At 42.7% G+C, this 20,000-nt stretch overlaps 3 protein-coding genes across 3 annotated transcripts in view; 1 reads left to right on the top strand and 2 right to left on the bottom strand.

Annotated features, from left to right (window-relative positions):
- Window positions 1-5,587, top strand: part of cgref1 (cell growth regulator with EF-hand domain 1) — a 7,355-nt gene extending 1,768 nt beyond the window's left edge. The window contains exons 4-6 of the mRNA XM_021585362.3: window positions 3,686-3,756; window positions 3,844-3,968; window positions 4,292-5,587. Coding sequence (XP_021441037.3) covers window positions 3,686-3,756; window positions 3,844-3,968; window positions 4,292-4,546 — 451 coding nt within the window. The 3' untranslated portion in view covers window positions 4,547-5,587. The remainder of the gene's footprint in view (window positions 1-3,685; window positions 3,757-3,843; window positions 3,969-4,291) is intronic.
- A 271-nt stretch (window positions 5,588-5,858) lies between these two features.
- On the bottom strand, window positions 5,859-15,732 carry ctsba (cathepsin Ba). The gene is made up of 9 exons (XM_021585361.3): window positions 15,677-15,732; window positions 8,759-8,973; window positions 8,379-8,493; window positions 8,179-8,294; window positions 8,003-8,088; window positions 7,548-7,694; window positions 7,277-7,393; window positions 6,867-6,995; window positions 5,859-6,755 (listed from the first exon to the last, which is right to left on the bottom strand). Exons 2-9 carry the CDS (start codon window positions 8,965-8,967, stop codon window positions 6,682-6,684), a joined length of 993 nt encoding a protein of 330 aa, XP_021441036.1. The 5' UTR covers window positions 8,968-8,973; window positions 15,677-15,732; the 3' UTR covers window positions 5,859-6,681.
- A 753-nt stretch (window positions 15,733-16,485) lies between these two features.
- The window catches only part of xkr5b (XK related 5b), an 11,921-nt gene continuing 8,406 nt past the window's right edge, over window positions 16,486-20,000 (bottom strand). The window contains exon 9 of the mRNA XM_036963143.2: window positions 16,486-19,866. Within this exon, the coding sequence (XP_036819038.2) occupies window positions 19,165-19,866 (702 nt within the window). The 3' untranslated portion in view covers window positions 16,486-19,164. The remainder of the gene's footprint in view (window positions 19,867-20,000) is intronic.

Genomic DNA, 20,000 nt, shown 5'->3' on the forward strand with positions numbered 1-20,000 from the left:
AAGCAGGGAAAGAGAGCTAGTGGGTGTGCAGGGTTTTGCTCCAGCCTGTATTTAACAATTTTTTAAAATGTCTTTATTTAAGCAGGGAAATCCTGTTGAGACCAAGGCCTCTTTTCCCAGGGAGCCCTGCATGTACACAATCATACAAATGTGAAATATTGACAAATATAACGCAGTTATCAAATTACAAAATACAATCAGAAAAAACAAACCCATTCTTCAGGTAAAAGGCCATGAATCAGCCATCTAAATGTCCCTAGTGGTACCAAAACATAACATTGTTGAGAGTTCTGGAGATTATTCCACAAGTAAGGTGCAAAAAAAACTCAAAAGCAGATTTTTATAACTCAGTGGAGATGGAAGGGATGTGCAGAGTTATCCGTCCCTGAGACCGGGTCCGTCCCTGAGACCGGGTCCGTCCCTGAGACCGGGTCCTGCCCTGAGACCGGGTCCTGCCCTGAGACCGGGTCCGTCCCTGAGACCGGGTCCTTCCTTTATACCGGGTCCGTCCCTGAGACCGGGTCCGTCCCTGAGACCGGGTCCTGCCCTGAGACCGGGTCCTTCCCTGAGACCGGGTCCGTCCCTGAGACCGGGTCCTTCCCTGAGACCGGGTCCTTCCCTGAGACCGGGTAGCTCGTACGTCTGTAGGTTAAAAATGAAATAAGGTACGGCGAAAGCTTGTTCAAGAGGGCTTTATAAAGAAAAATAGTGCCTTTAAAGAGGGCCTACCTTCTGATACAGAAAGCAGTGATGTGTACTGGACCTGGCACTTGTAATATAACGTGTAATAATGTTATGATAAACTGTGTCCAATGGTTTCAATACTGTGGCAGCTGCATTCACAGACGATATCACCATTGTCTATAACCAGGATATGAAATTTGACTGAATGATTTGTTTTCTATCTGCTTTTTAACTAAATATATGATCTATTCCTAAACAGGAAGCCCGTTTTAAGTCTTAACTAACTCATCAATATGCTTTTTGAAAGAGGGCTTTTTGTTATAAGCGGTGACATGATCAGCGTGGGCACCATCCAATGTACATACAGAGCATTCAGAAAGTATTCAGACCCCTTTACTTTTCCAACATTTTGTTACGTTACAGCCTTATTCTAAAATTGATGAAATTGTTTTTTTCCCTCATCAATCTACACACAATAGCCCATAATGACAAAGAAAAAACAGGTTTTTAGATTTTTTTGCAAATGTATAAAAAACAAAAAACTGAAATATCAAGTTTACATAAGTATTCAGACCCTTTACTCAGTACTTTGTTGAAGCACCTTTTGCAGCGATTACAGCATTGATTCTTCTTGGGTATGACGCTACAAGCTTGGCACACCTGTATTTTGGAAGTTTCTCCCATTCTTCTCTGCAGATCCTCTCAAGCTCTGTCATGTTGGATGGGAAGCATTGCTGCACAGCTATTTTCACATCTCTCCAGAGATGTTAGATCGAGTTCAAGTAAGGGCTCTGGCTGGGCCACTCAAGGACATTCAGAGACTTGTCCCGGTCGTTGTCCTGTTGGAAGGTTAACCTTCACCCATCTGTACTCTCTGTACTTTGCGCCGTTCATCTTTCCCAGGTCTCCCAGTCTCTGCTGCTGAAAACCATTCCCACAGCATGATGCTGCCACCACCATGCTTCACCAAAGAGTTGGCGCCAGGTTTCCTCCAGACGTGACGCTTGGCATTCAGGCCAAAGAGTTCAATCTTGGTTTCATCAGACCAGAGAATCATGTTTCTTATGGTCTGAGAGTCCTTTTTGGCAAACTCCAAGCGTGCTGTTATGTGCCTTTTACTGAGGAGTGGCTTCCGTCTGGCCACTCTACCATAAAAGCCTGATTGGTGGAGTGTTGCAGAAATGGTTGTCCTTCTGGAAGGTTCTCCCATCTCCACAGAGGAACTCTGGAGCTTTGTCAGAGTGACCATCGGGTCTTGGTCACCTCCCTGACCTCAATTTTAGAATAAGGCTGTAACGTAACACAATGTGAAATACTTTCCAAATGCACTCTATGCATAAATCATCAGATACATTTTTAAGCTTTTGGAAAATAACATATACTTAGTTTTACCTGCATTAAGTTGTAATTTCATTTAAAAAAAAAGGGCAGTTCTGATACCAAGTATCATCCACATACAGTGGGGCAAAAAAGTATTTAGTCATTTTCTGGATTTTTTTTCTTCTCATTTTGTCTGTCATAGTTGAAGCGTACCTATGATGAAAATTACAGGCCTCTCTCATCTTTTTAAGTGGGAGAACTTGCACAATTGGTGGCTGATTAAATACTCTTTTGCCCCACTGTACAAGTGGAGGTTACAATTTCTTACAGGCAAATAATATTGTTTATATAGATAGTAAAAAGTACAGGGCCCATAATTGATCCTTGTGGGACACCTTTAGTAATATCAATATCAGATGAAATATATTGTGTCCTGTCTGTCAGGTAGTTTTCAAACCAATTGCAGGCTGCCTGACCGAGGCCAATTTCAAACAGTCTACTAATTAGTAATGGGTGGTCAAACATTTCCGTTATTCCCACAGAGCTGTAGTGATACTAATGCTGGCAACATTGTATCCATCTGGTGCTACAAAAATCATCCAAAAAGTTGAATCAAGTTTGACAAAAAACCACCTGGAAGCACCTGGATTATCATCAAGAATGTTCTATGGACAGATGAGTCAAAAAAATATAACTTTTGGATGAGATGGGTCCCACTATGTCTGGTGAAAACCAAACACTGCATTCCACAGTAAGAACCTTGTACCAACCGTCAAGCATGGTGGTGGTAGTGTGATGGTTTGGGGATGTTTTGCGGTTTCAGGACGATTTGCCTTGAAAAGAAGGAACCATTAGGTCTGCTGTACAAGGTGGTGTCACAGTCAAAGTTCAGACCGAATTGAGATGTTGTGGCAGGACATGAAACGAACAGTTCATGCTGTTAAAGCTGTTCTACATGGAAGAGTGGGCCAAAATTCCCCCACAGAGATGTGAGAGATTGATCAACAACTACAGGAAGCAGTTTGGTTGGAGTCATCGGAGCTAAAGATGGCACAACCAGTTATTCAGTGTAAGGGGGCAATTACTTTTTCACACAGGGGCATTGGGTGTTGCATAACTTTGTTTTTGATATAAATGAAGTAAGTATGTAATTGTTGCGTTATTTGTTCACTCAGGTTCCCTTTATCTAATATTAGGTTTTGGTCAAAGATCTGATAATATTCAGTATCAGAAATAGAGAGGATTATAAAGGAGGAAAATACTTTTTTACAGCACCGTATATTCTGGACTCTGACATCGCTCTGATCTTTATTGTTTTTGTGTATGTATATATCTAACAATATAAAACAATACACACAAAAACAAAAAATATCAGTATAGTATTACTGTACGGTTGGAGTGAGAATCATAAGCATTTTGCTGCACCAATAACATTTGATTTTGATTGGATAATGTGACTCATATATTGCTGGAAGAGAACCTCTGTATTCAGCGGTAGTTGGGATGAATTCCATCCTCACTGAAACATTCCCTCCACAGAGAGTTTGTTTGTAAAACCTTGATTCAAATCTAGACTAGATTACATTGGTACTTTCTGTACCGTGAAGTAACGTGCTACCCAGTCAGGTGGGCCTGCGGTTGAACCTTCTAACCCTTGACCTCTAACCTCTGTGTATGTCAGGCTGCTGCAGAGCTACATCAAGGCCAACCTAAAGGAGGGACATGGAGGACCGGATAACACCTGGGAACAAGGTAAACACACACACACACACACACACACACACAAAAAAAAAAAAAATGTGACATTAATGAATCATCTTCCTATTTCTTGCTGGTCAGAGGTGTTCTTCCTGTTCAGTCTCCATGACTACGACCGCAGCGGTCACATGGACGGCCTGGAGATATTGAAGCTGCTCTCTGAATACAACTCCCACAATGCACCTGGAGAACAGTCAGCTGAGACGGTGTGTGTATATATATAGATAACATCTATAGAAAATCTCTTCAGTATTGTAGTTAGGACATATATTGTACTGACTGACATAATTATGTCCTGATCAAAGTCAGTTGATGACCAGCTAGCTAGCATGACATTGTGTTAGAGGGGTTTGTATATCAGGATGCACATACATCATGTAGCCTGTACTGTTGTCTAAATATAAAGATTGGGTTACTGTAGGCCTTGCTGTTGCTCAGCGTAACTGAATATACACTCTGAAGCTGACTGTACAGTGTTGCACTTAGTTCATCTGCACCCTAGGCCAATGCTTGAATGTGTGTGTTTCAGGTGGTGGCCATGGTAGACTTTCTCCTGCAGACTCAGGATCTAAACCAGGATGGTCTAATAGCTCCCCCTGAGCTTCTCTCTCCTCCCAAACTACAACAGCCAGACATTAACTCCCAGGGTGCACCTGAACAGGAAGGGGGTGTAGATGTCAAAGAGGGAGTCAATGTTGAGGAACCAAAACAAGAGGCAGAGCAGGAAGAGGAAGCAGAGGAACGGCTCATTGTGGAAGACTCAAGGCCAGGAGATGGACAGTAAATTAGGACATGAGCATGCTATACAGGAAAAGGCGAAAGGACCACATATCCCATAGGCCACTGCTGCTGATCATGAGCAACAAATGCCTGCTCCTGTACTACATCAGGGGCAACCTGAGATGTAAACACAATTATGCAAACAGCACTCCAGCGCAACTAAAATACTTCCATCCAGAGAGTTGGGTCAGCCAATCGCAGGAGCCTGTTCACTGACATGCAGAGTTACCCAATCACAGCCTCTCATCCCCCTTTGAGGGTCTTGTTTCAGTTCAAAGCTGATGGATTGTCCGCTTTTTTGGTACAAAGTCAAGGTATGTCAGCCATATTGTTTTAGCTGCTGTTACATTTCATCATTGCTCTTCTGAACAAGAAACTCAGGTTTGTAATGTGTTGTGCCAAAAGATACTATGCCTTACACTGCTAAATAGCAGCGTGGCCATTTGGTTCTCATACTTTTTGCAGTAAGTAGTTACCCTGTTGAAGCAATCCAAATTAAGCCATACATTAGAATGAACAATTTGAAAAGTTCAGGAATACATCAAGTGCAATTCATTTCAATTACTTGGGATTAAAAGTATTCCCCTTCCCAGAATACACTGCAGTTCATCCCCCCATGGATGCAAAAGGAATGGACAGAGTTAAGAAATGTGGAAAATCCCTGAAGCTCATGATTTGGCCTCATTACTTTATTTGAGGGACATCGTTTTTACTGATAGCTCAGGTCAAAAACCTTGGTCCCTTGTGCCACCTGCAAACTAAAACTTGTACAAAGACTTTTGCTTCCCTGCACAGCCCCAATGCAGAGTTGCCCCCATCTCCCAGAGTTCCTTTCAAATCCATGAAGGGAATGAACAAATACACGTTGGGGAGAAGGGTCTACAACTTAGGCTAGGATGTTTTGATTTCATGTAATTAAAAAAAATACATTTGGAATTTATTTAAGAAACAAATGAATATTTGGTTTGCTGTACATTTTCCTGAATTGAAGATTTGTATATTTAAGACTAAACGAAATAAAGCTAAAACGAATGCCAACTTTACTGTGTAGGTAGTGATCACATGGTGTCTTGGTGGTCTACCAACAGCCTGGTTTGTTTAAACAGGTAATGTCCACACACACACGTTACTCGGTGGAGGGATCCCTACACAAACATACTAAAATGTCAACGCACAAATGTCAGCGAAGATGGGTGAAAGTAGTGGGGTCCAAGGTTTTAGGCTGGTATCTGTATAAGCACTGTGACGACTGCATGGCAGGGAGAACAGGAGTTTAAGCCACTCCAAAACAAGGCCAGGACAATTCAGAGACCAAGTTAAACATATTGGTTGACTTATTTAATGCAACTCAATACAATCATTCCAGAACACTTGATCAGAACAGCATTAAAGACAAAGAGAGAAGCATTAAAGACAAAGCATTGAAATAAAACAATCCCATCAGTACAAAACCACTCACACTTCCCTTATAATCCAAATTAAAAACAAAATGTGCACAATGCCATCAGTGATCACATCGAATTAAAAAATCATGTTTAAAAAAGTTTAAAGCATCATACATTTTTAAATTGATGTGATTGTTGTGAACAACTACAGGGAGAGGACTTTTAGCACAGCTTGTGACCAATCAAACAGGAAGCAAGATGGACCTCTAGAGTCACCCACTGTGGGGGGGGGGGGGGTCTCAATAGTCTACTGTAGCTTCCTCTCAATCTGCACAGGTAACCTTTCACCCATCCTGCATTTTCAGATCAGTGGAGCTGACAGAGTGGATATGAGGGGAAGAAGCCACTACAGATTGAGACACCAGGAAGAACAGATTTAACTAAAGATGAAGCCATGGTTTACATATGCCCAGTTCCAAGTCAACCCCTAGGCACTATTACACAACTCTCAGATCTGATGAGAATCAGGAACGGGTATGAACTAGACGGTAGTAGGACCTGTAGAAGCAACATGGTAGTAGCTCCGGCCTTCCCCTCACAGGGTAGCATTTTCTAAACCAATTATTTGGAACTAAAGAGGTGCCTAGCAGGGTTAGGGGTTGACTGGGAATTAGAACCAGTGTAAAGGCCAGTGGAGAGGACTGGTACACCTGCAGCAGTCTCTGGAATCACTTCCTGGTTACCGTTGTCATGGTTACAAAGGGACACCAGCCACCATCTCAGACTCGATGCCACAGTGGTCCTTACCTCTCAGGATCTTAAAGAAACCTGGGGGACAGGACAGAAAAACACATTGTGTTGGAGTAGCCAAGAAGCACACAATCTTGATTCACCAATAGTTTGTCCAGAGTTGTTACAGAAGTCGTGTAAGCGTCTCACCATTCTCTCCCCAGTCAGTGTTCCAGGAGTTGGCAGCCAGCCAGTAAGGAGTTCCCCCCTCCTCTCCCCAGCCCAGGACCTTAATGGCATGGCCTCCTACTGCACTGCCAGAGACATGCTGATACACACCTAGACCGAGAGAAAGTTGGGGTGATAGAAAAACATTTCAATGTGAGAATGAATTACATTTGTGTCAAATTGCCAACCCATCCTTTAAGGGATTAATTGACAAACAATAATTCACTGTGGTAACTACATGATCATTCTTCCAGTGTTCACTGCATTGCACATCACATAAAGAGTGGAAACATTTATGTATAGATTTTTACCTGAATAGTAAATGTTATCCAAACAATGACATTCCTAGAGCAGTAAAAGCTACACTAGACAGAAGAGGCATGTGTCTTCACCAGACTTGTAGAGCAGGAAGTCTTCATAGACAGTGAAAGCGCCTTCCACAGGTCCGTTCTTCAGGAGCTCAGTCATGATCTGCTGCTCTTCAGAGGGCAAACTGTACGAGCTCTTACCTAGGGTACAGGAGGGAGGGCTTAGTGTGTAGGGCCACTAGGGTACAGGAGGGAGGGCTTAGTGTGTAGGGCCCCTAGGGTACAGGAGGGAGGGCTTAGTGTGTAGGTATTCTTGCTAAGTGGGCATTCATTGTGGTTGAATGTATTTACTTACCGAAGTGTTTGTCCTGCTTGTAGCCAGGCGTGTATCCAGTCTCACACTGGTTGGTACATTGTGGGGTGTCACCCTCCTCTCCTGTACAGGGGGGTCGTGTGCCGTTAACATGGTGCTCACAGGGAGGGATGGAGTAGGGCCTGCAACCTGACAGGAGAGACCGGAGAAAGAGTTATACAGGGAGGGAGAGAGTAGGGCCTGCATCCTGACAGGAGAGACCAGAGAAAGAGTTATACAGAGAAGGAGAGAGTAGGGCCTGCATCCTGACAGGAGAGACCAGAGAGAGAGAGGTCTGCCAGGAGAGAGACAGGGCGGTAGAGAGTAGGGTCTGTCAGGAGAGACCAGAGAGGGAGAAGGGTCTGACATGAGAGAGAAACAGGGAGGTAGAGAGTAGGGTCTGCCCTGTTTCTCTCCTGGAGGTAGAGTGTAGGGTCTGCCAGGAGATCACTACATACCAACGTGAGAGTCGTAGAGTCCTCCAGTGACCAGTCCCTCTGTAGTCCAGAAGTCCCACGCAGCAGAGGGATAACCACCATTACAACTAGGAACACACACAGTAAGCAATGCTAACAACCTCCCGATGCCTTACATGCAGCCATGTCACAGAGCAAGTGAATGAGAACACACGTACCCCATGCCACAGCTGTCACAGCAGCTGAGCAGGTCTTCAGAGGAGATCTCTACGCTGACCTTGGCGTTGCTATGGATACACACACGGTCGGAGATGGCCTCCGCAGCGCCAAACGCCTGCAGTGGACCAAGCACGTCAAACACTCAACGTCATGGTTCAGTCACAGGAGTATCCTCCAGGGTGACTCAGTCTGTTCTTACCCAGCAGCTGCCACAGGAGCCCTGGTCCCGGATCTCCTTCAGAGTGGGACAGTTGGGCCACTGCTGTCTAGGGTCAAAGGTGTCAGGCAGCTCCACATCCCCTGCATACTGCACCCTAGAGGAGAGAAGACAGCCATTAACCCTACATACTACAACCTACCCTAAAGAAAACGGAGCGACACAGAGAGAACAAAAGAACGAGAGCAAGTAACAGGAGACCGACTGAACGTGCCGTTACTGTGTGGTGCTCTTGGTAAAGTCAATCTGTAAAGCAGCCAAGGAGGAGTTAAGTTACATTAACAGATCAATTCACTTCCTGCTTGAATACTTCCTGGATGCAGCACAAATACATTCCCTCCATACAACTCAGTCTCACTCACATGGCGGGCAGTTTGGGTCCTTTGAGCTGGGTTCCACACAGTCTCTTAACATAGCTGTAGTCCACATTATGGAAGTTGTGACCAGCCTTCCATGTAGTGTTGGCCTTGTTGATGTAGTCCACCATCTGGTGGGAGAGCGGAGGTAGGCGGGGCCGGGCCCAGCTGATTGACAGCCCAGACACCAGCGCCAAAAATATCACACGCCACATCACTTCCTGTAGGGACACAGCGTCATGGGAACATGAGTTCAAAACACTAAAGGGTAAGGTAGTGTCGTTTAGGACATTTGCAGCTGCTTGCCCAGTTTGAAATTAAGAACCCCCCCCCCCCTACCCCCCCCAAAAATGTAGCTTTGTTTTAGGTAAAAACAAAGCCACATATAGACCTACCATACTGGCCCCAGGGAGTGGAGAGAGTCAGCCATGCAGGGACACAAACACTTCAGCACCATATCAAGAGGGCAGAGAGGAGAGCACTTCAGTGCAACTTGCTTGAATACGGCCTCAGGCATAGAAGGGCTAATGGATTTGGCTCAGGCCCACAGATCAATACCAGTGCAGACTGAAGGAGGTCTGTCTCAGATACTGCCAAGTCATTCTTGGTGTAGAATAACTGGTTCAGAGCAGAAAACTATATTTTATGGCTACGTCAACCAGGAACCTGACACAAACAGCAACGCAAATTAGGCCTAACGCACATTACGGCATGTGGTTGTGTGTGGTCACATCCAAATTCCCAAGAAATGGGCTGCACAATGGCGAAATCACATGACTGAATGAGTCAGCAGCAAGTAGCTTTACATAGAAAGTACCAGAACACATGACCGACTCCTTTCAACTCAGCAAAGACAACCAAGCCCCACTTCCCTAAAGAAGTCCCTCGACGCAGTAGAGGATCACTTCTCTAAAGCACCTCATCCACTAGTCAGTCATTATGGTAGGGAAAAACCAAGTCATTTATATACTTGATGAACACTAAAGAGTATTAATACAGAACACATTGTTTTACCCCCTTGACAATATGACGGCAACAAATAGCTGAGCTAATGTGTTGCTGTCATATTGTCAACCTGTTCAGGTAGTACCTACCAGTATAGTCCCTTTCAAAAATGTCTCCCTACTGAACACAGCCCAGTGTATTGCTTATCCTTGACGCACTAATGGAAGGTGCTGCTTTAGAATTGCCAGTGAGACTGCTTGTTTATCCAGGTAGTTTATCAGACAAGGGGGTAAAACAATGTGTTATGTATTGCTCTTTAATGTTCAAGTCTATACAATTTGCCAGACAGTTCAATAAGTCATATATCGGCCTGTCATAACCTGCAACTTATGTAGCCTGCGGAGAGGAAAGATCATGTCAGCCCAACTGTCTGGTGCCGTGGGAGAGCAGGTTCTCAAACCCACAGAAGTTAAACATTTCTCTGAAGGGACCTTTATTGTTCGGCAAAAACAAAACAACTCACCTCATCACAAGGACCAAAGTACGGTCTTCAGCACTCCCATATAACAGTCTAGGACCTTTGTGTATATGAGTTATTCAGCTAAGCACAACACTACTTAAGGGTAGCTCAATCAGCAGAGGTCGACCGATTTTAAGTTCAGAAATCGTAAAAAAAAAAAAAGTATTTTTGGACACCGATTTGACCGATTCCCCAAAAAATTTTTACACCTTTATTTAATCTTTAACTAGGAAAGTCAGTTAAGAACACATTCTTATTTTCAAAGACGACCTAGGAACAGTGGGTTAACTGCCTCGTTCAGGGGTAGAATGACATATCTTCACCTTGTCAGCTCGGGGGAACCAATCTTGCAACCTTACAGTTAACTAGTCCAACGCTATAACCACCTGCCACTCCACAAGGAGACTGCCGGTTACGAGAATTCAGTAAGCAAAGGTAAGTTAGTAGCTAGCATTAAACTTATCTTATAAAACCAATCATAATCACCAGTTAACTACACATGGTTGATGATATTACTAGTTTATCTAGCTTGTCCTGCATTGCATATAATCTGACTGAGCATACAAGTATCTGACTGAGCGGTGTTAGGCAGCAGCAGGCTCGTAAGCATTCATTCAAACAGCACTTTCGTGCGTTTTGCCAGCAGCTCTTCGTTGTGCGTCAAGCATTGCGCTGTTTATGACTTCAAGCCTATCAACTCCCGAGATGAGGCTGGTGTAACCGATGTGAAATGGCTAGCTAGTTAGCTGGGTGTGCGCTAATAGCGTTGCAAACGTCTCTCGCTCTGAGACTTGGAGTAGTTGTTCCTCTTGCTCTGCATGGGTAACGCTGCTTCGAGGGTGGCTGTTGTCGTTGTGTTCCTGGTTCGAGCCCAGGGTCGTGTCTTTGGCTATGCCGGATTAAGTGATATGACATGTTATCCTATAAAATCCTTTCTCCGTAATTAATATTACCTGATTGAGCTAATCATGTAAATGTAATTAACTAGAGTCGGGGCACCACAAAATAATATTTATAGAGCTGTTATCTTCGAATAAACTCTTAAAGACCTAGTAATATTTTACTTCAATAGCAGTCAATATTAATTGTCACCTTAATTCAGTCTCATCTGAAAGTTGTAAATTCTTGGTTATCTGCACAAACCCTGGCTAACAAGTTAAATGAGCAATACAAAATTGGATTTAATTATTTACTAAATACCTAACTAATCACATACACAATTAAATCATACCTTGATTACAAATTATGTCATAAAGGAAAACGTCCCTAGCGGGTGGAACAGATATGGCAGCTGGTTACACAAAAGGGTCTGGGTTTGAGTGAAAGAGTGGGAAGACTGAGGAACAAAGGGAGAAGCTGTGCTATCGTAATTACAGTATCTTATACATTCTAAATTACCGTCCATTTGGAAAAAGGAAAATGCAATAAATATTTACTCTGCGGTAGGTTGGTGGTAGATGGAAGGCCGTGTTACCAAACCGAGTCCTTTGAAGAATGCCTCTGGTGGTCAATTGGATACGTTGTAGTAATGTCGTTGTGTGGTAGACAGGATACTCTGTTCTTTCCTAGCCTGCGTTTGCAGCTGCTGTTGCTAACTCAATGGCTAGGAGGTATCACTTCTGTAGTGAATAAGAGTTCAAAGTTCATACCATTCGCAACCAAAGCTCACGCTGAGGTTGGCTTAGTTCTGTAGTTGACATGTTAGTTCTTTTAATGCAGAGGCTGCAGACTTCACATACTTGGAACAGGAGGTTACATTTCCGTCAAGGCTTTATATAGGAAGGGAGAGGGCGTGTTTGAAAATTTTATCACCCATGTCTCTTCACAGGGGCGGGCCACTGATTGAGCAGAGCCCTAACCTTATGAAAACCCCAAATCTCTCATTTGGAAGCTAAAATTACATTTAATCTCTTCACCAATAATTTTATATTCAAACATTTAAATTGAACAATTCCATGTGAATCCGATAACTGATGTGTAGACTTTCCACTGTAGAGTTTATGTAATCTTATCATTGATGAGAGTGTCTCAGATGACAACTGAACTGACATCATATTCATTAAGTACCACCCCATATGTTCAATTGGTCAGATTACCAGAATATAGTTCATTTCCCCCCACCTTCTGATGTTCCCAGAATCTCTATGTTAACCAAGGGGTTTTCAAATGTCACATCAGTAGGGTAGAGAGAGGAAACGGGGGGGGGTATGTATGACTGTCATAAACCTACCCCCCAGGCCAACGTCATGACACCAGGGAGGGGCGAGGAGGGGGACGGAAGCTATACTGTTACACTGGCAATACTAAAGTGCCTATAAAAACATCCAATAGTCAAAGGTAAATGAAATACAAATGGTATAGAGAGAAATAGTCCTATAATAAACTACAACCTAAAACTTCTTACCTGGGAATATTGAAGACTCATGTTAAAAAGGAACCACCAGCTTTCATATGTTATCATGTTCTGAGCAAGGAACTTAAATGTTATCTTTCTTACATGGCACATTGGTAAGAGAATTGTGTTCTCCAGGTACATCACCCAATTCAATTATATTACTCTGTCTGCAAACCAGAATTTGTAAGATCCTGGTCGAATGAAACGGACAGAAACCCAGCTAAATAGTCAGAGGTTTAATCACGGAACGTTCTGACGCGCACAGTACAAAGATCTTCAATTTATAGTGACACACATACTTCTACACAAACCATCAAATCCACCTGCCAATAGAGATTAGGGGAGTGCCCTCCCCTAAGATAAGGAGAGACCTGGAACTGGGAAGTTCCAGCCAAGAAGTGTCCCAGCCAAGGTCAGCCCCGAATCTGGCTCAGACAGACAGTCTGTTATCAAAATACTAGACACTGTTCCCAAAATGTTGATTCTGACTAAGAACTACACAGTATCATAAGCGAACTACTCTCACATACATGCATTATAATAATCTAATGATTCACATCAATTTCATACAGTCACATGGTTTCAGACTTGTAATATTCTAATAATTTATTATTAAAACAGATTTCCTTATCACACATATTGCACTCTCCAACACTTTGTCTTTACATTATTTAAACATGTTTCATTATTTATTTCAGGCTAAATTGATGTATTATATTAAGTTAAAATAAGTGTTCATTCAGTATTGTAGTAATTGTCATTATTACCAATAGTTTTGTGTTTTTTTTATTTTTATGAACGGCCGATTAATCGATCTGCTTTTTTTTGGTCCTCCAATACATAGGTATTAAAATCATAATTGGTCGACCTCTACCTTTAAGTGATAATGCCCGAGAAGCCGGTGTTGAGGATATTAGCACAGGTGTTAAGCCAGAGTCGAAATCAGGCAAACCATGACAATACATCCAAACGGCTTCGAGGACATGATCTCTTTTATACAACGGGTCAACATTAAAAATAGACATCTTCTTACCATTATTTTGATGAACTTATTCATACCATTTCATCCTTTCACAATTTAGTCCCTGACACAAATCTGTGGTTGCTACCCAAGCCGGCTGGTCGTTCATGCTATCAGTTCGGTTGGCAGAGACACGATCCAGTCGTTCAGTCTTAGTTCAGCAGCTATGGTCGCGACCCAGTCATTCATTCAGAACGTTCCATTGCCATACTGGCTGGCAACATTCTTATCCCTTGCATGCTAGCCAGCCAACTACAGCTAATTTAACAGAATAACTGCAAAGTAATCACATTTCCTTTAAGCGCTTCTCTAGTGACATTTATTTGGAACATCCATAACAATGAGTTAGAGGTGCGATTACAACTGGCACAGAAAATGTGCTCCCGCATCAGGACACTGTTGTTCAGAGGAGCTAGCCAACACAGCGAACAAAAACTTCAAACTGAAACGACTACAAACTCTGCATTTCACTTCACATTTGTGTACATCCATAAAAATGGCAGCTGATTGAGGATTTCAAACGGACAGAGAAAAGCTGCCTTCCTGTCTCGTCCCGACACCCATGTTCATTACTGTGGGACAGCTGGAGATCAAATTTCAATATTGAAACAATGTTGCAAATGTCAGACAGACAACAAGGTTTACACAAATCGCCACTGTTGAAAAATAAAACGTTAGTCTAAAAGAAATGTTAAGTGTCCAGATGCTTTTTATAGTGGAGACGGGCTGATGGGACAGTGGATTGCACAGTCAGATGGAACAGAGTAAATAGACTGAATCTGTGATGTTAAAATATCTGTGGTAACTTGTGGAAAAGACACCAGCTTGAGTGCACTTTCATACAACCAGCATTAGACCCACCCATTGTATAATAAAGCAATAGCGCACAAGGGGGGTGTGGTATATGGCCAATAATTCTACAGATAAGTGCTGTTCTAAAGGACACATTGCGGAGTGCCTGGACACAGCCCTTAGCAGTGGTATATTGGCCATACATCAACCCCCTTGTGCGATATTGCTTTATTATACAATGGGTGGGTCTAATGCTGAGGGATAGCCTGGTTCCTCTCTAGGTTTTGGCCTTTCTAGGGAGTTTTTCCTAGCCACCGTGCTTCTACACCTGCATTGCTTGCTGTTTGTGGTTTTAGGCTGGTTTCTGTACAGCACTTTGAGATATCAGCTGATGTACGAAGGGCTATATAAATACATTTGATTTGATGTCAGAGAGTTGGTGAATGCGGTCAGCCGCCATGGTTAAAGTTAAACTATTTACATTTTGCCGTCTGAAGTAGCGTTGTTTTCTACCGGATGTTGATTTGCACTGAAAGCATACCGTCGTGCCTTCTTGCTCATGCGGTCTTGTCCCTCGTCTAAACGCAGCATTAGGCTGGGACTGGACATGGAAACATCCCAGGCCTTTCTGATCACTGGTCTTCCGATAGCGACAAGAGTAACTTTGAGCTACAATTACTAAGTGAGTCTGGCTTTCCATTTATTACCCAGATATCAGACTGGTTTAAAGTGAAATCAGGATTTCAGTTACATACCAGCCCAGACATGTTTGGATAATGTCGGGCACTTTTCAGAGCCCTTTCAACATAAGATGTCTTTGAGAAATGTCTGAAGATTGTATGCAAATATGACTGGACTTCATAACATGTACACGCTTATGTCGAAAAAAAAGTTGACACGAGAATAGCGTCAGGATATAACATTATCCGCCAATTTAAAAAGAGACCCTTAAAAGTAGGCCACACAAAACACGGCCCGAACAAATCTGCTGCATTTCAAACTAACGTTAACTAGTAGATCATTTAAGCTATCTGCTCGTCACAACCAAATTTTTAACCAGGACATAAGTAACTCGTTAAGCAAAGAAAGAAACATTTTAGCTGTAAATTGGTATTTGTACTGTACGGCTAGTCAGCTAGTCATCCAGAAAGCTGGCTAAAACAGATACGAAGTTCCTCAAATACATCATGTTTCTAAGCAACCTGAAATTAAATTAAATAAAAAAATAAACGTTAATAAACGTTACATTACCTGTTATCCGCTTGTCAGACGTGCCGAAGACCAGTTACAACACACCTGTTCCAGGTCCACTTCTCCTAAATCACCTGGAAAAGTGTTTTCCGGAGCCGTTCAGTTCTGACCTTTAAATCAGAGGAGAATCACGTGACCGGTCATGTGCCTGTGGCTTTCATCATGGCCCTGGTGGATGCAGATTTCATTAGACTTGCTGAACGGCTTCATGTCTACTTAATAGACACAGTACGCATATTATGTGACTCATTTATTATAACAACAAGGATGATTGTAGGGGGGTTTATTCAGGTGAGATAAAAAATGTGCACAATTTCAAACTGAAATTCTACCTAAGCTTTATATGACACACTGTCCCGAACAGGCCCCTTGATGCGTGTGAAGGAGAAATGTAGGCCTATAGAATTTGCATTTGCCTAATGTAGGCAATTACACGTTTCAAGGATCATCAGCACACCAAAAAAAAAAAAAATTCAAGAACAACTCGTGACTGCAAAACAAGCGATGTCATCACATAAAGCAGCCGAGTACACGATGACGCATGCGTTTATCAAAAACCATCGACCAAATCGGAACTAGTGTAACTAACGAAGCATGATCCGTCTTCTTTCTGTTCTGTATACAGCTGAAGTAACAGAATAAAATGTGTGACTGACTGGGTTTAAACCGGTGTCATCTTCATAGCACACAACTATGTTAGTCTGCTGAGCTAAAGCCTAGGCATTTACCCCGGGAGGTAAAAAAAAATCAAGATTGTCTCTTTCATTTCTTTACTGATTAGATTAGAACAACAGTAGCAGCACTCTTCATAGTGGTAATGATAGTGTTTATTCAGGTGTACTAAAACAGTTATTAACCACCGCTAGTATTATTAGAATAAATGATAGCCAAAATCAGATGCATCACATTTGCCCGATGTATTGTTAATGCATATTGTCAAGCACAGATATAAAACCTAGTCGAAAAACACAATGAATCACACTACATCACACATTACATGCAGTAAATGTAACCGAAATAAAAAATTATAAGAATACAAAGCAAGAAACTGAAAATAGAAGCCCCTCCATTCCATTTATTGTGATGAACATTACATACAGGTAAGGCAATGAGAGCCGGCAGCCAGCTGATGCTGTCGTTTGTACAAGGCAAGCGCTTATCGTCAACTGATCGGTTTGATTATCAAGCCAAGGCTTTGAGATAGCGTTCTAAAAGCCGGTTAGCGCACTGAGATACATTATAGAGTCCATACTGATATTAGTAGGTTATATTAGCTACCATATTAACTTTGCACAGACATACATTCTAAAAGCTAGTTAATGCAATGTGTGTGAGTGCTTTATTTATTCACATCTATCATTAGTTACTGTACACCGTGTCAGGCTGTATAAAAATAAGGATGTACGTGCAATGTTACCGTTTCCTCAGCTCCATCTAGCTAAACACATTCCCTTTATAGTAACAGCGTAAAACAATAGTTCAGAACTAATCTGGTCCCCAGACAGCTGTCTCTCTTGAGCCTGTGGACAAGGTTAGTTATGAACTCACTATAAAACACAATCAAACAAAATAAACTGTAAAATAATTAACAAATAAATCTAATAACACTGACCTCCAAACATCAATAGCAGCACGTGACCTATAACCCCTAGATAGGCCTGCTACTACTTCTCTCCCTAGACCCTCCTATGAACTAAGCCCCTAGGGACTAAGGGAATGGGCTAGGGAAAGAAATGGGACCAGGCTGTAGGGTTAAAGGATCTGGAAGCTCATCAACATTACTAGCAGCTTGTTTCAGACACTTCCACACTGATAGATACAGTCTGCTCTGGTGCTACTTCAATAGATCAGATTAGTTGGATCTTCTTCCTGTCTCGCAGGAAGTAGAAGTCATTCCTCCCTACCAATGGTTCATAAAGATCTTTACCATATCAAATGAATTCAACACTTGGAAACAGAAAATGAATTGAACACAATGGAATAATCTCATATATACTGTATATTATAATGCTAGTTAGTACCTAGCAGACTGAATTGTCTGCTTGACATGTCGGGACTAGCTGTAAACTAATCGTAAATAAGAGTATGAATATTCGTTTAAATTTCACATAATAAAAATTATTAACTTATATTACTTTATATTGCTAGGGTACCTTCAGATTAAATATCACATTTGGATAAAATAATAAATATTGTATATACACTAAGCCTATAAAAGTATACTAAACCTTAACATGTGATCAGAGCCTCTCTCGACTAACCTTCGGTTAACCACTCATATCACAATAAATCATATTTGCGCAGAAGTGCAAACTGTCTCAAATTATATCATATATATATACAAGAAAAAAAGACAAATATATAAACTCTCTTCTCTCTCAATCCTTAATAATCACAATTTAATATCATAACTCTTTATGACAGCCCTGATTCAATCAATCACACTGAGGGTTCACTCAGAATGCTGACACTATCACAGGTGTAAACCGTGTTAAAACCGACACACCCTTACAAGTTATTATTTTCACAGACATTATCATTGAATGTGGACATGGAACTTCATATGTCATTAGAATACAGCGTAAACATTCTGAATGAAGTCACAATGCAATTGATTTGATCTGTGATTGAATCAGGGCCTAAGAGAAAAAGGATATCCCACTGTTACTTCCATTAAAGACTACTTCCATCTCTTATGTTAGTGTGTCTGTGTGTATCAGTTACATGTGGATTCACGTCCTCATACTGGCTGATAATACTGGATTCTCAAGACATGCTATAGTTATTTAGTGTGAAACACATCTGGCTAGCCTGGGAGCCAGGCTGGTTCTGAATTCTTCAACAAGCCCTTGGCTAGTAGTAAAGCAGTTGTCTCGTGTGATAACAAAGTTGTAATAGCACTGTTGAAAGCAGAACCAGCCTGACACCCAGGCTAATGTCATGTATCTTCTAAAATACTCTCTTTATATTGTGTTCTATATAACCTCTACATCTGGGTCAAATACAATATGATAAACTGGGTGGTTCGAGTCCTGATTGACTGACAGACGTGGTATATCAGACCGTATACCACTGGTGTGACAAAACACTTATTTTTACTGCTCTAATTATGTTGGTAACCAGTTTGTAATGGCAATAAGGCACCTCTGGGGATTTGTGGTATATGGCCAATACACCACGGCTACGGTCTGTATCCAGGCACTCCGCTTTGCGTCGTGCATAAGAACAGCCCTTAGCTGTGGTATATTGGCCATATACCACACCCCCTTCGGGCCTTATTGTTTAAATGTAAAATACTTTCAAATACTTTACGCTCGCTTGATTTAGCTTGGAATGGAACAGTGGTACAATGGAACTAATGAAATAATCCCAAAAGTGTAAACTCCGCCACCCAGCTGCACCTCGGTCGAGCTAAATCAAACACACTTCAACATGTATTTGAGAGTATTTGACCAGGTCTGATCATTTCGCTCCACCCATTGGCCCCTCTAGATCAATTTATCTCTGTGGTCTACAAACTGGACCAGTTGTTTTCTAGCATGGGTGGTGATGGCGGTGGTGGTGGTAGTAGAGGGGCCAGGGCCTGGTTCCTCTGGCCCAGCACGAGGCTCCTGTCTGGGTGTAGAGGTGAAGAGGGGCTCCCTGATGCGGTAGGGGCTCCGGTAGCTGGAGATGGGTGACAGCTCAGAGCCCCAGCCCAGGTAGCTGCCGCTGGACGGGGAGACTGCGTCAGCGCTGAAATACAAGGTGGTGCCGGACTCCGCAGGATTAAAGTTCCGCTGGGGGCTTCCCATGCCCACCAGCAGGGACGGTGACCTTTTCTCTGAAGACGAACCACGTCTGACATCGAGTGACCCCACGGAAGGTGACCCTTGGGTGCTGGAGGTGACCACGTTGCTGTCGATGTGTCGGTAGTCTGGGTGCCTGGGGGACGAGGGTGTGGGGGAGCCATAGGCGGCGCTCTGGAAGTCTTCGTCGTCTCGATCATCGGAGGGAGGGGGGCTGGAGTCATCCTGCTGGGTGGCAGGCTCTGAGTGGTGGCAGGCTCTGACCTCCTCAACTAGGACCTCCACCAGTGGCAGCTTGACCTCCTGGATGGGAGAGGGAGAGGACAGCACCGGTCTCACCTCATGTCTCACCGCCTGTCTCACCTCACTGATGATGTCTCTTGCTGGGGCTGCCTTTATCACCTGAGGGGAAGGAAGACAGACATTATTGTGAAAGCTAACGGGTCCCAGGAGTCAAACATAGAGGATAAGATCCAACTATAGTAGAGAACAGTAAATCAAGCCTCAACTTGACGCCTGCTCCCAGAAGTGCTCAG

Source organism: Oncorhynchus mykiss, chromosome 25 (assembly GCF_057628025.1).
Source record: "Oncorhynchus mykiss isolate SJ-2025 chromosome 25, ASM5762802v1, whole genome shotgun sequence".
NCBI lineage: Eukaryota > Metazoa > Chordata > Actinopteri > Salmoniformes > Salmonidae > Oncorhynchus > Oncorhynchus mykiss.

Excerpts from the sequence above, each read along its gene's own strand:
- ctsba (XM_021585361.3), bottom strand. The coding sequence starts at position 8,967 with ATGTGGCGTGTGATATTTTTGGCGCTGGTGTCTGGGCTGTCAATCAGC. Across the intron at positions 8,089-8,178 it reads TGTGACAGCTGTGGCATGGG|TTGTAATGGTGGTTATCCCT; the intron begins GTACGTGTGTTC and ends GTGTGTTCCTAG. Across the intron at positions 6,756-6,866 it reads CACTGACTGGGGAGAGAATG|GTTTCTTTAAGATCCTGAGA; the intron begins GTGAGACGCTTA and ends CCTGTCCCCCAG.